This window comes from Sander lucioperca, chromosome 11 (genome assembly GCF_008315115.2).
Source record: "Sander lucioperca isolate FBNREF2018 chromosome 11, SLUC_FBN_1.2, whole genome shotgun sequence".
Lineage (NCBI taxonomy): Eukaryota > Metazoa > Chordata > Actinopteri > Perciformes > Percidae > Sander > Sander lucioperca.
The window spans coordinates 18,369,305-18,392,395 of NC_050183.1; the positions used below are offsets into that span (position 1 = coordinate 18,369,305).

The window sequence follows — 23,091 nt, forward strand, 5'->3', positions numbered from 1 at the left end:
TGGGAGAGTAATTTGTAACTGTAACTAATTACTTTTTTAAAGTAAGATGACCAACACTGTTCACGTCTTACTTTCATGCAGGATGCATGGATTCTCAACTTTACCCAGGTGTTTTAGTTGCCTAACCCTTACAATATATCAATCATAGTTAGTTTGCCATAACCACAATGATTTCCTTACTTTAAAGTGCCCATATTATGAAAAAATCACTTTTTCTGGGATTGGGGTGTTATTTTGTGTCTCTGGTGCTTCCACACGCATACAAACTTTGAAAAAAAAAAATCCATGGTGTTTTGAGTGAGATACGGGTTTCTGAATGTGTCCTGCCTTCAGTCTCCAGGTGAGCTGTTCAAAATCTGCACGGCTTTCTATGTAGCTAGCCGAGACGAGGGGCCTAGGTGGCTAACCATTAGAAAGCTAGCGCTAGCTTGTTCTCAATGGCAAAACACTGCTACAACACACACAAATTCAAGCTAATCTACAAAATAAATTGTATAGAACTACTTACATGTCCCTGTTCTGCAGGTATTCCACACAAAGGTGGAAGTGCGCCCTCATTTAGAAGAAGTCTCCCGGCTAATCCTGCCTTGTACAAGCCGAAGTTGCAGAAACACCTAGCTAGCTCATGTAATCCTTACCTAGCTACTGCGCATGTGCGACTGACAACAAAGATGTTACAGAAGTTGAGAGGTCTCACTCTGTAGCTAAAACAGACACCTGACACAGGGTGAAAAGAGGAGCTGCAGCAATGTGCAGTAAAACAAAAATATGGTGTTTTTTGAAAATTAAACCATGTAAACCTATTCTGATACAATCTCTAATTACAATTATGAACCTGAAAATGAGCATAATATGGCCACTTTAACCATACTATGAGCACATAGTTGTGTTGGCATTTGATGGAGAAAAAAATACACTGTCTTTAAGCATAATCAGGGTTTTGCAGAATCGTCCAATATCAATGTTCTTGTCATGCAAACCTCTTTAAAATCTCCAACGACAACGTATTGTTTTACTGTCATCTCATGTTGTTGTTGTCTGTGTAATGGCCGCCAGCTGTAACTAAAACATCCAACCAATTAGGTCATCACAAAGTTTTCAACAATCATGCCTTAGTTTCTACTTCTCCTGTCAAATCAAACTACCTTTCTAATGCATAGCCCATTGCTTTACATTTGAGATTGATTCCTCACTGTCCTGTTTCAACAGGAAAATGAAATGAAAATCTAAATTAAACAGTACGCTATTCAGACCCAAGTGAATTGAATGGTGAGTATGTTGCAATAGCTCTACCTACCATCTCTGGCAGACCAACCACTGCTGGAGCTAATGTGTTGCTAATGCAACCTTCAAGTAACCATTGAATCACTGTTGTGTGAATGAAATCTATTTGACTCTTATTGTGTAACTTTTTGATATTAATGAACGTCTGTTACATTCAAGCCATTGCCAAATGAGTTGCTACAAAGCGAGTTAAGACTATTATATCAGAAGATTGTGTCGTCCGGTGACTTTCCCACGCAGAAGCTCTAATGAAGATAATTACCTCTTCTGAAGAGTACATGTTTTTTTAATCCTCCGTGTCCGCGTGGCGGAGGGGTGGGGGCGCATGCACAATCACGTAAGGCTTGTATCATGTGGAGGCGCCGACAGTTTTCATTACTTAGTCATTACTTAGAATTCCTCATGGGGCGCGACAGAAACTACGCACTATAGCTTTAACTCTTGTGGTCTCATCATGTGTACATTTCTTAGATTAATTACTGTCGTTTGTCCTATGAGTGTAAAAAATGTTAACTAAATTTAACAGTGACCCTGCCACCTCATTGTCAAATGTGCACACTTCTATGAGACCTGCACACTAGAGTGCGGATCGGGCTGAGTTTTTCTGTCAGAGCCCGGCCCACGTCCGACAGAGCCGTGACCGAACCCGGCCCGAGCCCGACAGGCATTAAGAAATTTGTGTCCGAGCCCGGCCTGAGCCCGACACAGTTAAAATCTCATTTTTTTCTCATAACAATGACACATGTATGTTACGTTTTGTGTGGAAAGCCCACTTTTATTAACCAACTGTAGGAAGGCATTCGGAAATGTCAACAGATGAGCGCATCAGCGCACATGGGGCAACAAGTGCACGTTAATAAGCTGTTTAATTTAAAATGTTCAATGTGTTAACCTTTCCTGATTGCTTTGTTTCCGACAGTGGTCAGAAAACCAGGGGAGACTCGTTACCTCCAGGGCCGACGTTATAAAATGAATAACGTTAACGTTAAAATCCCGTTTCTGGTGAGCAAATGAATGAACTTGGCTTTTAGTCTGGAGTTTATTTCGGACACCGCACACACTGTGGACAAAACTTAAACGTATTCCACCAACTCTGCTCCGGTTGCATCTACAACACATCTGCTTCCTCTTTCTCTATCTTTCTTCTGCCCACTTTCCACACACACACACACACACACACGCACTGAACTCTCTTAAAGGAGCCGCAGGACCATTTTACAACAAATGCCTTAACACGCTGATGTGACCGAGCCCGACCCGAACCCGACCATAATTTCTAAATATCTGTCCAAACCCGTTGGGCTCGGGTCGGGTATCTATGCCTTACTGCACACAGCCAAAGTGATACATGGATATATTCGAGAGCTAAAATCCAAATCCAAGCCAAACAAAAGGCCCTACAGCAGTGTTAGTCACAGCCAAGCCTTCCTGTCTCCTACTACTTTGCATTGTAAACTGATTTTACTTAAAGCCTTGTTTTTTTAAACTTGTATAAGGGCTGTTGGTTGCTGGCTTCAGAAAGCTCAGCCTTCCAACCACAAGAAGCAACAAATTAGGCTTTTTACAGCCAAAACGCTGTGGTAAAACTATGCCGAGGGAGTTTGAGGTTAAAAAGTAAAGAGTGATACCTGGCATTTCTGTCAACCCTGCCTGTGCTACTGAGCATGCATGGGCTTGTACCTGTTGGGTTTGTCAAGTAGGGGAAAAGAAACCTGAGCAGCTAAGGATCAGAGTGTTTTGTTGTGAACATATCCAACAACTTGCGATACATTCTTCTGTCTTTTTTGGCATCAGAAAACACATGTTGTAAGTATGATCTCCAAATTGCTTTTAAGCTTTGAGAATTTTGACAAACTGGTTGTCAGGCACTGTGGATTTGAGACTGTTGAAGATTTTTTATGTTTTACTTCCCCTCTGGTCTGCCTTGTTCTTCGGTAATGACAAACCTTCTCTAATCTTTCCCGGGCAAAAAGCATGTTGCTAAAATAAAACTAGAATGTGTTTTGCGGATGGTTCTGTCTTGTCTGCGAGTTTGTGAGCAAGTGATTCTGATGAGGCTCCTGTGATCTCTGTAGTTTTTATTGGAAGTTTCTTCCTCTGTGTTTCTGTGATTCTCTGTGCTTCTCAGTATGCCTCCGGCTCTCTTTCCCTTTTTTCCTTTCCTTCCAAAGAAAACATGAAAAAGGTCCAAAGATGAGTGAGAATTCTTTGAGCGGAATGTGCTCTGCGCTCTATATGATGCAATCTAAAAAATGTGTGGCTGCATTAGGATATAGCCTTTCCTCTGATGCCTTGTCCCTTACTTCTGAGGGGCTTTTGGTAGCACATCTCTTAAAAGTAAAGCTGTCGGAACTTGGTGGCATTTTTAAACAACTCCATTGGATGAACTACTTTCAAGCAATTAGTTTTTTTTATCAAGAGATTCAATGATTTAGCACAGCAGTTTTCAGGCAAGTGAGCTTAATCTGTTCTAAACTAAGAAAATATGTTGCTGATCCATTGCTCAGTGGGAAAAAGAGTACGTCAGAGTTTGTGCTCCTAAAGGCAGTTTTTGTTTTTTTTACATATTCATGTGAAACAAGAATTCTACTAATTTTCCCAGACTATGCCAATGTGTGCTGTCCAAGTCATCCATAGCAACTGTTTCAGGCTCCTCTTGAACAGTCTCCAGTGGTACCATTGTTCTGCTATCTATCGGTAATGGCCACAGTGGCCACATTTAGCAAACAAATTAGCCATGTGGCCCATATACATTTGCAAACATGTAATTTAATTTACAGAAAACACACACACACACACACACCACAAGACAGTGTCTAGTCAATCGTCATATTAGTTGTTGCTCTTTTAAGGACATCAAATCAAACCACCACAGTGCACACACATCCTCACTGAATGAGCAAAAATTAGACAAAAAGTGAATAGGATTCTGTTCACTAGAATCTGATAGAAAAATAACTGTCACCTAACTGTAACCCCCCCCCACCACACACACACACACACACACACACACACACACACACACACACACACACACACACACCAGCTCTAGTCAGTTCTTCAGTTGGACAGCTGTCACAGCAGAAGGAACTGTGTGACAGCAGTGTTCATTTGATGAGGAAGGCTGCTGGACTGTGGTGCCTGGAGCAGTCTCGTTCCAAGTACCGGTGCTGATGCAAGGTCAGCCTGGTGCTGCTGGCTCACTGACATACCAAAAATATAACACATTTCAATGCCAATATCAAGAAGCGTTTTGGTTCTGTCTTATTGTTTATTGTGGAGCAGGGTGTTACCCACGACTAGTCTCGCATTGCCAAACCTTTCTCCACAGCACTGTGTCAGCACTGGAGTAAGGTCTGGCAACACTGTGCATAAATTGTATGATAGAGAAAAAACGCTTTGGCTTGTTTGCATTTCTTTAAACCAATCACAATCGTCTTGGGAAGGCGATAGTTTTGGGAAGGAACTTGTTTTTTGTGGAACATTTGCACCTAAGGAGGTGAGCTCTGGAATGTCTAATTTCATGCAAAACAAAACGCCACACAAAATATAATAACGATATAGTAGATAGTAACGATAGCTATTTAAATTAGCTGGATACACGGTTAAACGTAATTTGCTCTTACCAGTGTATCGCCGTGTGTATTTCGTCCACAGCAATCGCCACCAATTGGTTCTGAAACATTGGCAGGATGGCTCTCCATCTATCGTTGCTAACAAATGTTTTCTAGTGATCCATATACGATAGAGAATTGGCCAGAAGCAATTTTTTTCATGTTTCTTTATCTTGCCCTGCGTAAGATGCAGCTACCGCCCTTGACTGCAGGGTTTTCACCTGGTCCTCCATTATCACGTGTGTAACACAATCAAAACCATAAAAACCACGTCATTGTCATGCAATGTCTCTGTGTTTAACGCTAGTCTCGCTAGCTCACTGCAGACAATAGGCCATGTTTTGAAAATGAAACTTTTTCCATTTGTCCACATACAAGCCACCTCTGTTGTAGTCTTTCAAGTTCATGTGACTACTATTACACCATGTATTTATCATTACATAGGATAAGACAAAAATGCACATTCTTACCGTGTGATTAGCATACGATTCACCCATACAGTATGTATGTATTTGTGGTTGCCACAAATCTAAGATACAAATGGCATACCTCCCTAAAAGCTGCTGTAGCATGCAGAATATGTCTGCTTACAATGCATGTTTATATATGTCATAGGCATAGTCTTGATAGTAGTTGTTATCCCATCCACACATCAGATTATGTGAATAGCTCTTGCACATCCACTCGGGCCTGTGAATCTGTCAGTGCTAGTTCTTTATTTATTTGCTCCACTTTTCAGCATGTTCACTTGCTGTAACTCCTTGTTCTGACTTATTATTATCTGTTCCTCTGCTTGTGCTGCAACGACCCAGTTTCCCTACAGGGATCATTACATTTTCATCTAATTTATGGATTTCCGAACAAGTAAACTGGTCAAGGAGATACTGATAGTTTGGCTGTTAGCGGCCATTCTGAAAAACCAAACTAATTGTAGACAAGCTACAATTAAACTTACAGAAATATATAGATAATATATATATATATATAAACTTACAGAAATAGAAAAAGGTTAGTGAACCCAATCCCCACAGTGGTTTCAGTGATTACCAGAGAATATTAAGATCATTTATTACACAGCTTTGTTGAATACTCGATTCTGATCAATGTCAATTACGGCATTACGTCTGTTTTTTTCTAGATAGCAGACCGCTGCTATGAATAACACAGTTCTGATCATAGACTCTGGAGGACCATTTTTAAATCAATAAAATAAAAAAAACAACAATATTTTGCATTGAACAAACAGTAAAGTAATTTCATATATCCTTCCAAACCCAACGTTAATATTAGAACTAGCCTTAGCTAACATGGCTATGGTTAGCCTAGCCACTGTAGCCAGTCCAACTTTAGAGCAAACTAAACCTACTGATTACAGTATTTTTGGCATGTTTAATAGTAGAACGCGATCACACATTACATCATATAAGTATGCCATATTATTTTTTCACCATCAATAAGCTACGTTGAATGAGTAAGCAGTTTGTGGTAAGAGCACAGTCTATATGGGCATAAGCCACTACGTACACTTTACGATCTCAGCTCTACTGGCAAAGATTCTTTGATAATGTCAACAACTTGAGGAAACCGGACAGGCAGCTGAGTCCATGCAAAGTGTGATACAGAGATTTTTACTGGTGGAATGCTTGTCATTCATCCCTAGACTCATCTGACAAATATCGCCTGTGCAGTTGCGCTAAAGATGCCATTCATCGTGATGCCGGCTAGTTAGCTTCCCTTTCACCCCAATATATTTTTATTTTTATTGCATGATTGTCCTAGTGGAGGCCGGTGACATTTCCATATAGATATCTATTGACCCTGTGTTTACTTTCTTCACTGAGACAGAAAATGAAAAGACTCTGTCAATCAAAGCTCATCTTTGGGAAGAAAGGATATACAGGACAAGATGAAGAGACTAAGACAAAAAGAAAGAGAGAAGGTGATGAAGAAAAATGACAAAAAACTTACCACAGAGATATATATGTTCTTTGGTAATTACACTGGAATCTATAGGTTGAATTTACACAAACACCTAGCATAAATAAAGTTATATGATATAGTATTATTGTACAAATATATTATTGTATAACACACATTTTGGTTATGTTTATGTAGGCTGTATGAGACAAATTTCTATAATTTAAATCCAAAATGATGCAAACACAGGAAAGATGATATAACGAAGGTGTATATAATTTGACTACATGATTTTTAATACAATTTGGCAGCTGAGACAAGTGAGGAGTCACAGAGAAAGGGACAGACAGTGAATGCAGATGATCATTATTAGATTTCAATGGTGTCTGTAGTGTGAATAACACTTTTATTAAACATCGTCAACATTCATTTGATCATTTGATCATGTTAGCCTCCTCTGTATTTCCAGATTGTAGTGTGGATCATTCATTGCAACATCTTAGTATTACCGCTTGACAGATCATTTACTGCCCACTGACATGGTTTTAAAACTATTTTTATCTAATTTTTCAAACGTCTTAAAATGCACATATTTTCAGGGGGGAAAGGGAGGCATGCTCCCTAGTAAGCTCCGTTTTTGGACCTTGGCATTTCTAAAACCCTGCGTACGACCACGTGCAGGACCCAGATGCATCATTCTTATCCCTTACACATTTGTATTAAACAATCAAGGTAGACCATGATGTGCTGATTGAAACACAGTAAAAAAAAATATTATAGCCTTATGTGTAATTACGGAAAGTAACCATTTACTCATGTGCTAATTATGCGGTATTTAACGTTCACTTTTGGTGTTATGCCACATTCTACTTCTATTTGCATTTCAATGTAAATAATTGCACTGTTTACACCACTTAATTTATTTTATTTTTCTTTTTCTTTTTTATTTTCTCACTTTACAGATTTTGCATGCAAAACATATCATCATAGTGTAAAATAAGTGTTATTGCAGATAAAGCTACTGAGAAATATTTAAAGTAATTCAAATTGTAATAATAAAGCACTGCAACAAGGGTAAATCCAGCATAATGAGTACTTACATTTTTGAAAGTCAAGTATATTTGACAGGTTGTGCTTCTATTTTTACTGAAATAAATAAAATAAATTGCCAGGGGGCGGCAGCACAAGCAGTAAAAACAATTAGCACAAGCTTAAGTTGATGTGGACACTGAGCAACACTTCTCACTTATTTTTTTTGGCTGCCTGATAGAAGCCTGTCAAATATTCACTCTTCTTTAAGTTCCGCTTTGGTCTCCACCAACTACAGTATTTAGAAAAATAGGATCTTTAGCTGCTTAATGTTCTACTATGTTCATCAGATAGTCGCAAACTTGTCGCAGTTGTCAATGTAGAAAGGTTAATTTGCGCTACTTTAAGTAATCTATATCTGAATACTCCCTACGAACTTAAGAAAATAACTTTTGAATTGCTATTCTTGTGATCTATTTTCATGTAACCGTGGTCAGGAAGGAACCTACTTCCAGTAGGCAACACTGACACTCCGATACCTGGTACTCAATTAAGAGCTCATATGTGAGTTGGCATTTATTTAATCTTCTAGAATTAGAAATTTGACAAAGTGGCCGTCCATATTTTTTTTATAAATTTATAACAATTGATTTATGTCAGTTAATAAAAAAATGACCTTTGACTGAAACTTTAACAGATTTTACATTCAACATTAATTACTGTAATGTGATACATAGATACAAATTTGAATTTTTAAAATTACTTTTACGTTATCACTGAAAGGAATGCACCTCTGTCCTTTATACAATACATCACCTGACAGGATGTACATTTAATGACATTTTTGCTCTGCAGGGCTTCTGTTGATGATGTTGGGGCATGGGGGGAGTCACTCGACCATCTTCTGGAGTGTAAAAGTAAGCTCATTTATGGATTTTATTCCTCTCACTTTTTTGTCAAAAATGGCGCTCTCTCAATTCTCTGTCCTCTTTTCTTCACCCTCGCAATTCTCTGCTGCTCAGCCCAGCATGTCATCTTGAATTGCCCTGGGGCTTCCTTAGGAGGATTGAGGACATATTCTTCCTTCAAGTTCATCAAATCCATTTGGAGATATATTTAAGGAGGATGACACTGGCAGAGATAAGAGGTCTAATCTGAGCTGCCATGGTAGATAGGGTGATTCCTGCCAGCACTCATTCATAAAGGCGGCACTCACTGATGGCTTTCACCTGACCATATTCCCGGCCTTTATTTGAAAATGACTAAAGTGGCAGATGGGTTCCTTTTCTCTTCTTTCTGCTGTCTTTCCTCTCTCATTACTTTACCGAAATGAATTCAGCTGATCTGTAATATTTCAGCCCGTTGTCTCCTGCGTGAAGATTAACTGTCCTGCAGAAGATACATTTCCCAGTTTCTCCATTTCCCTTTGAAGGAATGCAGTGACACCTATGACAAATCTGTAAACAGTAGCAAAGAATAAATAGCTGTGCATGTGGCAGGTTGCAATTTGATGGCATTCATATACCTTTACATCTCTTGTGATTTTAAAGGGTCGACTGATATGATTGAAAGCTCAAGCTATGGGCCGACGGTGATTTGTAGACGGAAACAAGCAGCCCCTGGACATATTCTGTTATTACTGTCAAAGCAGCAGCTGTGATTTATGCAAAGCAATTTGTGCAAATAACTCCGGTGCCCCCAGTTAGTTGTTTGTTTGGGCTCCCAGAAGACGCGCTAGTATTTACACCTGCGTTTAAAATCACAGCTCCATGAATACGTCCGTAACAAAAGGTAATGGGTGCGAGGAGAAGATAACAAGAAATATAGGCATGTGCAATTATATGGTGCTGAGGCAGTGCACATCGGGATGCAGGGTTTGGTTTTGAAGGTTTTGAAGGTTGTAAGCGCCTCCAGGCATCCACCACAATACCCAAGACTTCTTTGAGCTAACAAGGACTATGTTGAGGAAGAGAGAATGAGAGTGAAAGATAACAGAGTGGCTTAACCTTTAGCTACGGCTCATTGCTAAAGGTGCTGATTTTCTCCTAAAAAAACCCAGATTTTATAAAAAGAGCAGGTTAGTTCACATCGATTTTCATCAAGTTTTAGCTCACGTGATTTCTCTGAAATACGTTTACCTCATTATTTGAAGCTTTGGCCATGTTTAACATTAAACCACCGACATTATAACATTATAGATATGTCAGAAAATACGGAAATGCATAATAGTTCACCTTTAACCCAAGCTCTGTACAATTATGATAATTGTTTACAATTACTTCTATTTTGTGTAAAATGTGAAGATACAGAGCCCCTAAAGTCCCAAAAGATGACATTTTTTTAATCTTGTGTGCTCAAGATATTATCTCATGCTATCAGACAATGGGCTAAACTAGGGCTGCACAATTAATCAAATTTTAATCAAGATCGCGATTTTGGCTTCCCACGATCAAATTCACGTGATCGAGCGATATTTGAAATGCTTCATTCCGTTCATAGAACGCTCTGTATCAAAGTTTTTTATTCCAAAGCTCCGTAAACCACTCTTTGATCACATGCCTCCATGAGCCAATAAGAGTTGTTCCCTGCACTGCGCAGCTAAGTTTCAAGGGGGTAAGCCTCTCCTCGGACCGCGAACCTCCTATGGCGCCATTTTAATGCTACAAAGCGATCACCCCCCGTTAGCATTCCATTGACTGCCATTCATTTTGGCGCCACTTTGACAGCGAATAACTTTACGTCTGAAGTTTAAATACTCTATTTGTCCGTTGTTTACTTCTAAAGAAACATGACAATGTATAAAAGGCTCCATTACCTTGTATCTCACGTTATGGCTCCGTAGCAGACGTTTTTATAAAAATAGGCTAACGATTGTGTCATAACCACGCGACTTACTGTCGCATAGTAGAGGAATTACCGTATAGTACAGGAGAAGCGTGCAGGCAGTTTCGTCTCACATTAGCTGTTTAAGTGCAATTACTAATGTTAACTAGCATTTTAGTTAGCAATAATTAGCCTGTCCCTATGTTATCTCCTTACATATACCTACGCTCTCCGTCTCTGCTAGATTGGGAATGATTGAGATTTGTCTTGGCACAGCTACCAGAAGACTTACAACTTTCAGACACGTTGCTCACGTCACATTTAAGTCGTCTCTCTCAGTTGGAGGCTGCGCAGTAACGCTCAGCGCTCACCGGAAAAGTGCTTCTAACGGCCTTCACTGGTCTCCGTCCAGAGCAACGGGATCTGTTGGTCCACTCTTATATACTGTCTATGCTTAGTTTAGATGTAGACAGTCACAGAGGACAGAGTAACGTGAGGAAAATTCCACAACAGATAGCAGTCGGTCATAAGTCGTCACAAGGTGTACCAGTTTACCAGTAAACGCAACATTTTGTCCCGTCTGTGTTGTTTTTCAGACAACAGCAGTGACCAGTGCTAGTTTGAGTCTTTTAGCTCATAGCTTTAGCGGCAGACTGTTGTACGTCCCGCTACACGCTCACACTACACCGTTTAGCTGTCAGTATTTTAGCCGTGTTTACTACTAATGGTAGGCTAACGTTAGCTGCTGTGTAATGTGTTATTAGTGTTTACAAGCGCGACATGCAGCGACGTTTCTGTTGCCTCTAACGTCTGTTTTGGAGCATCAGAGCGCAACGCAGACATTTAAGTGGCACCATAATCCGCGTTGCTATTTCGTCCGGTAGATACCAGGCTTTTAACATGCGCCGTTAACATGAACAGAAAATTGCATTGCCTGGTATCCTTCAACAAAGGAGGAATGTAGCACAATATGGATGTATTGGCAGGAATGTAGCACAATATGGATGTGAAAGCAGTTATAACTAGCCTATGTGACAATAAAATTTGTTTTGGTTAAAATCAACAAATAATCGGGATAATTAATCGTGATCAATATATTGATCAAAATAATCGTGATTATCCTTTTGGCCATAATCGTGCAGCCCTAGGCTAAACTCTTTTCTGTAAGGGTTTCTTGCATTAGAGTCAGGGGCCATCCACACGGAGACGCTTTTTGATACAAACGCACGTTTTGCATCGTTTGTATGGAGGAAATATTTATTCATAATTCAAATTGAAAGTCCAAAGAGAAATTGAAAGTCCAAAGAGAAAACGAAGCAAGATCAAATTAAAAATATTATTTTTTTTTTTAATTTTCCATTGATCAAATTAAAAATATTATTATTATTTTTTAAATTTTCCATTTGGCTTTTCCATTTGGATTTAATATTTGGCTTTTGAATTTAAATTTAACATTGGCTTTTCCATTTGGATTTAATATTTGGCTTTTGAATTTAAATTTAACATTGGCTTTTAATTTGGATTTAATATTTGGCTTTTGAATTTACATTTAACATTGGCTTTTCATTTGGATTTAATATTTGGCTTTTGAATTTACATTTAACATTGGCTTTTCATTTGGACTTGACACGTCAATGTAAATGAGGAGGCGTGGCCCAAAGGCTGGTGGGAGGGTCTGAAACGAAAGGGGTGCAGAGGCACCTTATGAACAGCAGGGGGAGCTGACTGCTGGGGAGCACACTGTTGAGGAGCATCTGTCTGCAGCTTGGCCACCAGACTGGCTTATCCTCTTATTTCACATGATAGAAACTGATGATGTAGGCTAAACACAAACCACATTTCATGCAACAACAGTGAAGTTTTCATGTAGATACTATAATTGGGCCCGTGTTAGTGAGGACTAGATTAGGACTGTATTTAAAGCTGATTCTGGTTTCCAACTTCGCCCCAGGTGTGTCTGTTTAAAACACGGACGGAGACAACTTCTCTCTTTTGATGTTTTATTTAATTAAGAACAGTACAAACATGGGTGTGGGTAGCTCTGCTACGTGTGTTTGTGTGTTGTCAGATCTCGAGGACACACACACACACACACACACACACACACACACAATCTCAACCGGGTAGTCATCGTCCGAACTGCGACCTCTCCTTTTTCTTTCTCTCACTTTTTTCTCCGGGTGGTGCGCGCAGTGTGAGGTGCGTGTCCGCGCTATTCTCCGACACGTACTCATAACAATCACTCCTGATTGACGGCCTTTTGTACAGCCTGTGTACTTTTTCGTTCATTTGATTTCCGATTTTGAAACGATATCCAAATTTGAAAAATGGGTCATTTTAAACCTTGTTAATATTGATGACAATGTGTTCAAACGGAAAATGAGCCATATTTCAGGAAATAAACTTGTCCATGATTCTATTGAGAGACGTCCAGCTGACAGCGGTGTCTGTGAGCATCACTGGCCGGCCAGCAGGGAGGTGATCCCGGCCGCCACCAGCTGGCTGTCCCGTCAGACTGAAGCTTCTGACAACATCGGAGAAAATGTGCAGTTGGCCATCAATGTTTGTAAAACTGCCCATATTCAAACTCTACACAGTTAATTGCTCGCATAAAAAAGTCTCAATAGTGAATTTAGTGGTGAAATAGCAGGCAAAAATTGTAAGAAGTTTCCAGTTGTTTGCTGCTGCTGCTACGGCAAACTCCCGATCTAGATTATAGAATCGATTGCTTTTTTATAATTTCCATCTGCTATTTCACACACGTTTTCCGTTTGAACACAGTGTCATCAATATTAACAAGGTTTAAAATGACCCATTTTTCAAATTTGGATATCGTTTCAAAATCGGAAATCAAATGAACGAAAAAGTACACAGGCTGTACAAAAGGCCGTCAATCAGGAGTGATTGTTGTGAGTACGTGTCGGAGAATAGCGCGGACACGCACCTCACACTGCGCGCACCACCCGGAGAAAAAAGTGAGAGAAAGAAAAAGGAGAGGTCGCCGTTCGGACGATGACTACCCGGTTGAGATTGTGTGTGTGTGTGTGTGTGTGTGTGTGTGTGTGTGTGTGTGTGTGTGTGTGTGTGTGTCCTCGAGATCTAACAACACACAAATACACGTAGCAGAGCTACCCAAAAGCCAAATATTAAATCCAAATGGAAAAGACATATGGAAAATTTAAAAAAAAATAATATTTTTAATTTGATCTTGCTTCGTTTTCTCTTTGGACTTTCAATTTCTCTTTGGACTTTCAATTTGAATTATGAATAAATATTCCCTCCATACGTTTGGGCCGATTGTCCAAACAAATCCTGTAAACGCACTGCCTGAAAACGCACATTTTTTAAACCTGATCCCAGGGTGAAAAAATTTGAAAACGGCTCCCTTCTGGCTTTGTTTGGACGGCGAAGCCGCATACGTGCGTATCAATGATGTCATCGCCACACCCCTCGACCTCATAGCCTTCGACCTCTTACCCCGCACTAGCTAGTGCACAGCCACTGACACCATTGTGGTCAAGCTAACCGTATCCCATCTCCATGGTCAAACCAGCTCACTTCATCTAAATACTTTGTCTCTGCTCCCTGACACTTCCCTCTCCTCTGCTGGTCCTGGATTCTACACAAGATATTGCTAACGTTATGTAGCTAACGTTAAACATCGCTAAAGTAGCTGACCGCTCCAGCAGGGACGTAACGTTAACATTAGCTTCTATGGTTAGCTGTTTATAAAGTGGAAGTGGATCCCAGGGTGAAAAAATTTGAAAACGGCTCCCTTCTGGCTTTGTTTGGACGGCGAAGCCACATACGTGCGTATCGATGATGTCATCGCCACACCCCTCGACCTCATAGCCTTCGACCTCTTACCCCGCACTAGCTAGTGCACAGCCACTGACACTGTCGGTACACGATCCGTTCTGCCTGCACGATCCGTTCTGCACATGCGCAAGATAATACTGTTTTACCGAGGATACGACCTGCACGATCTGTTCCACGCTAGCCCATGGCTAGCCTCCACCGGGAAGCTAACGTTAGTTTAGCTAACAGCTAATTCGGCTAACCGCTAGCTGACAGCTAGATTCAGTCTAAAATAACGTTAACTCAAACGTAATGGGAAAAGCAGGCTACAGCTAAATTAAGACTTCACAGTAATAACAATAAAGACAAGTATTGAGTGATTGTATTTTAAATGAGCACAAGTAAAGTAGAACTGATGTAACAGCTGTTATATATGTTAGGTGTTTGTTATATATGTCAACGTTTATTTTCAAGTTTTATTTTGAGGGTCTTTTAAAGTTATTACATGCTGTCTCAGCTAGCAGTTAGCCGAATTAGCTGTTAGCTAAACTAACGTTAGCTTGCCTGTGGAGGCTAACGGCAGACCGCTACAATCAGCTAGAAGTTAGTCGAATTAGCTGTTAGCAAAACTAACGTTGGCTTGGCTGTCGACCGGAAGCGTGGAACAGATCGTGCAGTGTCGTAAATCCTCGTACAACCGCGCATGCGCGAACATTTTGCGCATGTGTAGAACGGATCGTGCAGGCAGAACGGATCGTGTACCGACAATATTGTGGTCAAGCTAACCGTAACTACGCTAACGTTAGCTCTGCTAGCTAGCACGCTGCAATCGTGTCCGATGGCAGACAGAATTTCAAAATAAAAAGCAATCCAACAGCACATTAAACAATGTAAACAAAGACACGTTTTCTTGCGGCGGCCTTTATAAAATGAGCAGTGGTGAAGGTTATTAAAGTCTAGTCATGTTATGAATGGAAAAGGAAGTGACTAAAGACTATGCTCTTCTTCTCCTTTTTTGGAGAATTTCTGTAGCAGAAACAGCGCCACCAGGACTATAATAGGCCTGGAATATGAAGTAGCATGTTGAGTCTTTTAGAAATGGATCCGTTTGGACGCACATTTTTTTGACACGGTTCCAGGGAAGACGGGAAAAAAAAAGATTGTTTTGGTACATGTGGATGTGGCCTCAGATTCATTAAACTCTCTTAAACCTGATCAATGGCAGCTGCTTTTGAGGAAGTTTTGGTGAGATTTGATCATTTGAATAACCGACGCCCCTACAATTGCTATATAAAGCTACCTGTTCCGCAGTGGCGGTTCTACACTGAATTACACCCAGGGCGAAACCCCCTTCGAGCGCCCCACCCCCCCCAAAAAAACACAAAAAAACACAAAATTCTGCACAAATATGTTCTAGCAGAATTTTGTATATACTATATATATTGCATATTTGTTTAAGTTCAGATAACAGATAAAACACAAACTAAAACTAAAACCTGACCTTTCTGGCCTTCCTTGATGCAAAATCATCAATGATGTTATCGTATGAAATCTGCTCCTGTATTGAGTGATTGATATTGATGACGGCAAGGCCAGTGATCCGTTCCTGGGACATGGTTGACCTCAGGTATGACTTGATCAACTTTAGTTTTGAAAAGCTCCTCTCTGCTTGAGCCACAGTGACTGGCAAAGTGCAATCCTAAGAGCAGTCCAAAATTTGGCTTAGATCTCCGATAGATCCTTATCATGCATAAAAGTGATGAGCTCAAGGAGGCTCATGGTCCCCCGTTCTCCGGGAAGGCGGGGCTTGACATCCGCCTTCCCGCGGGCTGCAGCGAGATGCTCCTCTCTCAGCAAGCAGGGCTCCTGCAGCTGCAGGGGGCGCCGATTCCCCAATTCCCCACACAGTGAAATGATAGATAATAGAAAACCGCTTCGTGCCGCAGAGGATTTTTTTTTTAAGTTCTCGTGCCGCCCCCCATGTGTCATGAAAATATGCCGCCCCGGGCGGCTGCTGGCTTCGCCCGTGCCAAAAACTGCTAATGCTGTTCTGCTCCATTTGTGGGAAAGTTTCATTCACAAAAATGTTACCACAAAGTTCGAAGACTTTAAGACTGCTTTGAACTCAGCAGACAAGTTCAGCTGTCCTGTGGTATTACATGAACCGAAACAATTAGAGTAGAGCAGTGCTGTACCGTTACAGTCACAGACATGAAGAGTTATGAGGACATCAGAGAATATTCTAGTGCAACAGAAGATAGTACTGGAAAGAGACCTACATTAGGAGCCTAAGGCAGCTGTCAAAGAATTTTCAAACTACTGAACTGTACAAGTTGCTGTGGTGAAATATGTCAACAAAAATGATACATGATCTAAAAGAGCTCTCTGTGAATTGGCGAACCATGATGAAGATCTGGTGAACAGATTATTCATTTTGCATTAAGTCTGTTTTTGATACCTATGATAAGATAAACTTTATTGTCCCGAAGGAAATTTGTCTTGGGCAAAAGGTGCTGCATACAAAACACATAAGCTGTGTTCAAAACCGTTCCCTATCACGGAAATAGTGCACTATAAAGTGTGTTCACTATTTTGTAGTGGTGTTTGAATTCTCCGCGGTTATTTTCCTTCACTATATAGTCCACTATAAAATACCCATCATTTGAGTGTACACATGATGTACCCTACATTTTACTTTACAGGAGAAGAAAAAGCAGAACCTTATCCTAATATCCAGAATCCTAATGCTAAGAATGGGTTAAAATGCAGCCATATAATTTCACTACATCATACTGTGGTTATTCAAATGATCAAATCTCACCAACACTTCCTCAAAAGCAGCTGCCATTGATCAGGCCGAAATTAGCATTTTACAACAAGTTTAAGAGAGTTTAATGAATCTGACTCTAATGCAAGAAACCCTTACAGAAAAGAGTTTAGCCTATTGTCTGATAATACGAGATAAAAGCTTGAGCACACAAGATTAAAAAATACCATCTTTTGGGACTTTAGGGGCTCTGTATCTTCACATTTTACACAAAATGGAAGTAATTGCAACAATTATTATAATTGTACACAGCTCGGGTTAAAGGTGAACTATTATGCTTTTCCGTATTTTCTGACATATCTATAATGTTATAATGTCGGTGGTTTAATGTTAAACATGGCCAAAGCTTCAAATAATGAGGTAAACGTATTTCAGAGAAATCACCGTGAGCTAAAACTTCAGATTTCCCACTGTCCTGAATGCTCCAGTTTTAGTAGTTTTTTCTATTCTCGGCTCGGTGTTGTGACACCGAGCCTTCTCCGGCCTTCTCTGATTGGTCATCTGCCCCAGGTAGCCAGGACTGGATTAAAAAAACTGGGGTGTTAACATTTAAAAGACAGACGCTCCAACAGGTGCAGCAAAAAATAAAGTGTTTTTTGAACATTAAAGCATGTAAATATGTACAAACACAAAATACAAGTGTGAACCTGAAAATGCTATATAATAGATCACCTTTAATATAAGCTATTATGTATTTGTGCAGTAGATTTGGTTACACATTGAAGAAAAACCTGCTTGGAAAACCAGTTCCAAGCTAACTCTTTCCCTTTACTGTTTTCATAAGCCTATATATATATTTATTGTTTGCTGGCTAGACACCCTGTAATTAATGTTAAAAAAGGGATCATCATGGGTGACTAGCCAGGTTCTTAAATCCCTTGTAATTCAATTTCAGTTGGATGTTTAAAATGAATCTGTCCTGGTCTAAAAGTGTTTCTGCTCCCTCTGTGCAGCAGGCCAGCTGGTGTTTGAGGACTTCTTGAGGACAGAATACAGTGAGGAGAACCTTTTATTTTGGCTGGCCTGTGAGGACTACAGGAAAATTACCAGCAAGACAAAGATGACGGTGGCTGCCAAAAGGATCTACACAGAGTTTGTCCAAGTTGATGCGCCTAGACAGGTATGGTAAAGTGAGAAATTAATGTAGTCAGACCTGTGTAACTCTAACTCAGCCCTCAGCCTCAATTGCCAGCTTGTCACTGTCTTGCGTCCACAGTTTTCATTCACGTTTTACTATCCAACACAATGATTGTAGGCCACCTTAACTTTCTCTGTTGCTCGGCCCTGCTCTGTTTTTCTTTTACTATTTGAACCTGCAGTTAACTTTCTGAACGTAATAATAATCTCATATCTCCAAACAGAGAGAACTCATGAGTGAAATAAAAGTTGCTGTTTTCTGAACACAGATAAACATCGACTGTGTGACGAGAGAAGAGATCAGTGAAAACATCTCTCAGCCGGAGCCAAATTGCTTCGACAGGGCGCAGAGACTGATATACGGTCTGATGGAAAACGACTGTTATCCACGATTTCTGAAGTCAGAAATATACCAAGCTCTCCTGGAACAGGCTGAACAGCCATGAAAGCAACGTGAGGAAAAAAATTGAATGAGTGATTCTGCACTTCGGCCGACTCTCCATAGAATCTAGGTTTTAACAAAAAAGGCTTGTCTGTCAGGGGAAGCAGAAGTGAAAGGAGATACAGAGCTGTCGGTATGAGGACTGACAGGATCTAGAAGCCAAACATAATATAAATAATGTATTAAGCAGCTTTTGAAGTCAATTTTGGTTTGGGTTGTTTTGTATAGCACGGAAAATGCCTGTAAGTCAGAAAACAAGGCTCACATTAAGTTCTGAAAGGTTGACATTTGTTTGGAAAAGCAGGCCTCAAGAGTCAAATGTTCATCATTTGCGTGCACAAATTAGTCATTTGTACCATTAAATTAATTGTAATCAAGAAATGCTTATTTAGTTCCTGAAGAGTTCAATTTCAAAAGCTCTATGTCCTGTCAATAAAAACCATCAACTGCCCAATGAACCTCAACTCCAATGACATCATCAGTTAAAACTATTTAAGTTATATTTGATCTCACTATGTGTAACATTAATAAATGACATTCTGTGTATTGGTATGGAATCCAAAAACCTGTTATTATCCTGATGCACTTCTGAATAATCAATTACCAGCACAGTTTTTTGTTTGTGATCAACAACCCTTGTAATTTTGTTTTTGTTGGATACACATCTCATGAAAGTAGTGCTGCATACTCCCTGCTCTTTAGTAAGTTATTAGTGAGAATAAATATCGTGTTTTGAATTAAAACTCCACTGTGTTGTATTTTTGTGGACATGTCCTGCAGCTGTTGTGGCTGATTATGATTATGGACAAACAAGAGTACGCACATCCAAGAAATTTCCACAGGTGTTGGATTAAAAAGCAAACTCAAACAGACAAAACGTCTGCACAGTTAGCACCCAGCTCTTTGTATCGCTAATTAGTGCAACATTTCGATCTAACAGAGATCTTTAGGCATTGTCAAATCCCCACCACAAAGCAGACCAAACAATATATAGCTACAAACTCATTCATCACTCAGGTGGCTATGATCCAACACATTCTCACTCCCATCACGTCAAAAGGCGATGCTTGGTCAGGTGCCTTTGGCATTTGTTTTTGACGCAAAAGTCTCCTCTAGCGTCATATTTACACACGCTTAGTCGGGAGTCTTGGCGTCACTTTTTGACACTCTGGGTCAGGACGTACATTTAACTGACATGCGGCACAAGAACAGGACAGTTAGGTCTAGGAAAAGATTGTGGGTGGGGTTACAAAATGCACATTTCAGTGGCACGCAGGACAAGAACGGGGACACGAATCCACGTTTTTCCATCTTTCATAATACTCGCTGTTGCTTTTAACACTACGTTATCTTACAGCGCCACGGTCGAGCTGCTGCCCTGTCCAGTGCGTTTTATACAGACGCTAAAGGGTCATTTCGAGAGCCACTGACCAAGCGTCAGTATTTTATGAGTTGGGAGTGAGAACGGGTTGTGTGATCTGTTTGATTGTGGCACAAACTGTCTTAGCTGAATAAGACGATAACTGATCTCCTCAAAGGGAGAAAGAGAAAACAATGATGACACCCCGAATAGATTAACTAGTAAAGGACTGAGAGTATAATGTAGTAATATCATGTAAGTAGAATACTAATTAAAGAAGTTTATAATCTGGATTGCAATCCGCATCAGATATTATGATATGGTAATCATAGGTAAGCATTTTATCTTATTTACAAATAAACAGAAGATAAGACTCCAGGAGTTTTCACAAAAAGTCTAAAAATAAGATTTTTAAAATTCCCAGCAGGGAGTCCTAGCTTCTCAGTAAATTAGGTTTAGTTCCATGGACAAGTATATTATGATGTTTCTTAAGATTGCCATTGTCACAACATTGGAAAGTCTGATATCCATTTTTTTTTTGGCTCACAAAGTGCAAACATCCTGTGGGAATGAAGTAAACTGAAGTTATTAAGCAGCATCTATGGCATAACGTTGAGATCGACCACAAACATCATTCCTACATCACCCCCCACTCAATCCTTCATTAACTTTCCCCAGTATACATGGCCTAACCCTGGTGATACTAATAACATCAAAAACAAACAACAAAATGCACAATACCAGGATGCCATTTTTTTTTTCCCTACTATGGCCACGCCAAGACCCACCCTTCAATAGCAGCTTGATTGGTTGGGGTTAGGCATTGACCTCGAGGATAGGATAGCCGATTGGTCAGGGGATAGGACCTGTACAAATCGGGTTACGTTACCTTGCGTAAGCATGGACGCCTGGCCAACAGTAGTGTGTGAATGCTATTGCTAAAAACAATATTGCTATAAGGACCCTAACACTGAAGCAGCTAAATGGAATTCAGTTGTGTTTGTCGTGTTTTTTTCCTATCTCCTGTGGACTACTTTGCCTATCCTGAATGCCCTGTTGTTGACAAAGCTTGCCGTTAACACTATGGTATTAAACTTTACTTTTAATCCATACCTGCCTTGTCTGACAGACTTTGGAATCCACATCTTACTCCGCCTAGTCTCCACATTTTTAACCTTTATCGAACACTGATGTGTTTAATCATTTAAAATTCACCTAATTGAACATATCTGTTGCAAGGAAAACATAATCATGCTGCCACTGCTTGAGAGAGTAAATTACTTTTGCACTCAAACTTGGAAGAGAGAATATTGAAACAAGTAAACATAAATGGAAAGGCTGTGGCTCAGGTGGTAGATCGGAAGGTTGGTGGTTCGATCCCTGTCCCTGCAGTCCTATGTCGAAGTGTCCTTGGGCAAGACACCGAACCCAGACTTGCTCCTGATGCTGCGCCGTCAGAGTGTAAATGTGTGTAAATGTTTATCTGATGAGCAGGTGGCAGCCTCGGCCACCAGTGTATGAATGTGTGTGAACGGTGAATAGTTCCTGTACTATGTAAAAGCACTTTGAGTAGTCGTTAAGACTAGAAAAGCCCTATATAAATACAGTCCATTTACAGTCCATAATGTGCACATGTCCGACAGTATCATGGAAGACTCCATGCTGAAATATTAGTATGAGATTAAGAATGTAAGAACAACTTAAAAGTAAAAAAAACGCATATGATCAGGTGTTCCTTAATGTCATTGGTTTAGCTGCTAAACCCTCTTCCTATCACTGCACTCACTACCTGCTATGAAAAGTAAGAACCTGAATTTATCTTATTTACAAGCATTTCTAAGATAAGACTCCAGGAGTTTTCACAAACAGTCTAAAAATAAGATCTTTAAAATTCCTAGCAAGAAGTCCTATAAGTAAATTAGGTTTAGTTCCATGGACAAGCATAATATGATGTTTCCTAACATTGTCATTGTCACAACATTGGAAAGACTGATATCCATTTTTTTTTTGGCTCCCAAAGTGCAAACACCCGGTGGGAATACAGTAAACTGAGGTTATCAAGCAGCATCTATGGCATAACGTTGAGATCAACCACAAACATCATCCCTACATTCTCTAATCTTAGCAATTTACTAACTTCCTGTTGTTCAGCATTTCAGCATTGTTCAGCATTTGAAGAACAATGCTTCGTGCATGTTATTGTGACTCAGGCAAAGCCAAATGATCTAGTTTGAGACCCACAGAAAACTCAGAGAATCAGTAACATGGGTTGAAACCTGAAAGCTTATAGGGTGATATGGGAATTGAGACTTTTCATCATGTTTTCTGTGCCAGTACATTTGGGAAAAAACACATTCATATGTTGCTTTTTTCAGGGGAGCTGGAACAATGTTAACATGTTTCCTGCAATAAAAATAAATACAGCCACCCTTTTTCTCTCCTGGCAACATATCTTACTGTGCAACTTGCAACAATTATGTTGGAAATAGCAATAGAATATAGAAACGTGAGGTTATTACCCTTTGCCACATTTCTTCTGCGTGCATGTCCTCATGTTATGCTGTTGATATTGTGAGCAAGTTTGAGGGTGCATGTTTCTGGCATGCGTGCATGAAACCTTTCTTAGACTTTACACAGAGAGTTTGTGTCGACGCAAGTGATTCTTCAGAGAACTAACAGCCAATCTGATTGGAGGTCCAGCATTATCTGATAGTATTTCTGGCCCTGCTGGAACTCAGCATGAGCTTAATACTCAGGGATAGGAAGGGTTCGGTGGGGGAGGTCAAAAAGCGGAGAGCAGAAGGAAAGAAAATAAGGAATCTGTAATTAGAAAAAAAGAGTGCAGAGGCTGGATGGAAAG

General features: G+C 40.1%; 1 protein-coding gene across 2 annotated transcripts; it reads left to right on the forward strand.

Annotated features, from left to right (window-relative positions):
- The first annotated feature begins 2,939 nt into the window (after positions 1–2,939).
- Positions 2,940–19,614, forward strand: LOC116038206 (regulator of G-protein signaling 21-like). 2 transcript variants are annotated; one of them, XM_031282449.2, is made up of 5 exons: positions 2,954–3,090; positions 8,342–8,408; positions 8,700–8,761; positions 18,246–18,412; positions 18,699–19,614. In XM_031282449.2, coding segments are annotated over exons 2-5 (408 nt in total). In that variant the 5' UTR covers positions 2,954–3,090; positions 8,342–8,406; the 3' UTR covers positions 18,876–19,614. The 2 variants fall into 2 exon arrangements, with proteins under 2 accessions (XP_031138307.1, XP_031138309.1); XM_031282447.2 differs by lacking the exon at positions 8,342–8,408 and having other exon boundaries at positions 2,940–3,090.
- The last annotated feature ends 3,477 nt before the right edge of the window (positions 19,615–23,091 follow it).

Bases quoted from the DNA above. Each gene is read 5' to 3' on its own strand.
- LOC116038206 (XM_031282447.2), top strand. The intron at 8,762-18,245 runs GTAAGCTCATTT...CCCTCTGTGCAG, and splicing joins CCATCTTCTGGAGTGTAAAA to CAGGCCAGCTGGTGTTTGAG. The intron at 18,413-18,698 runs GTATGGTAAAGT...TTCTGAACACAG, and splicing joins AAGTTGATGCGCCTAGACAG to ATAAACATCGACTGTGTGAC.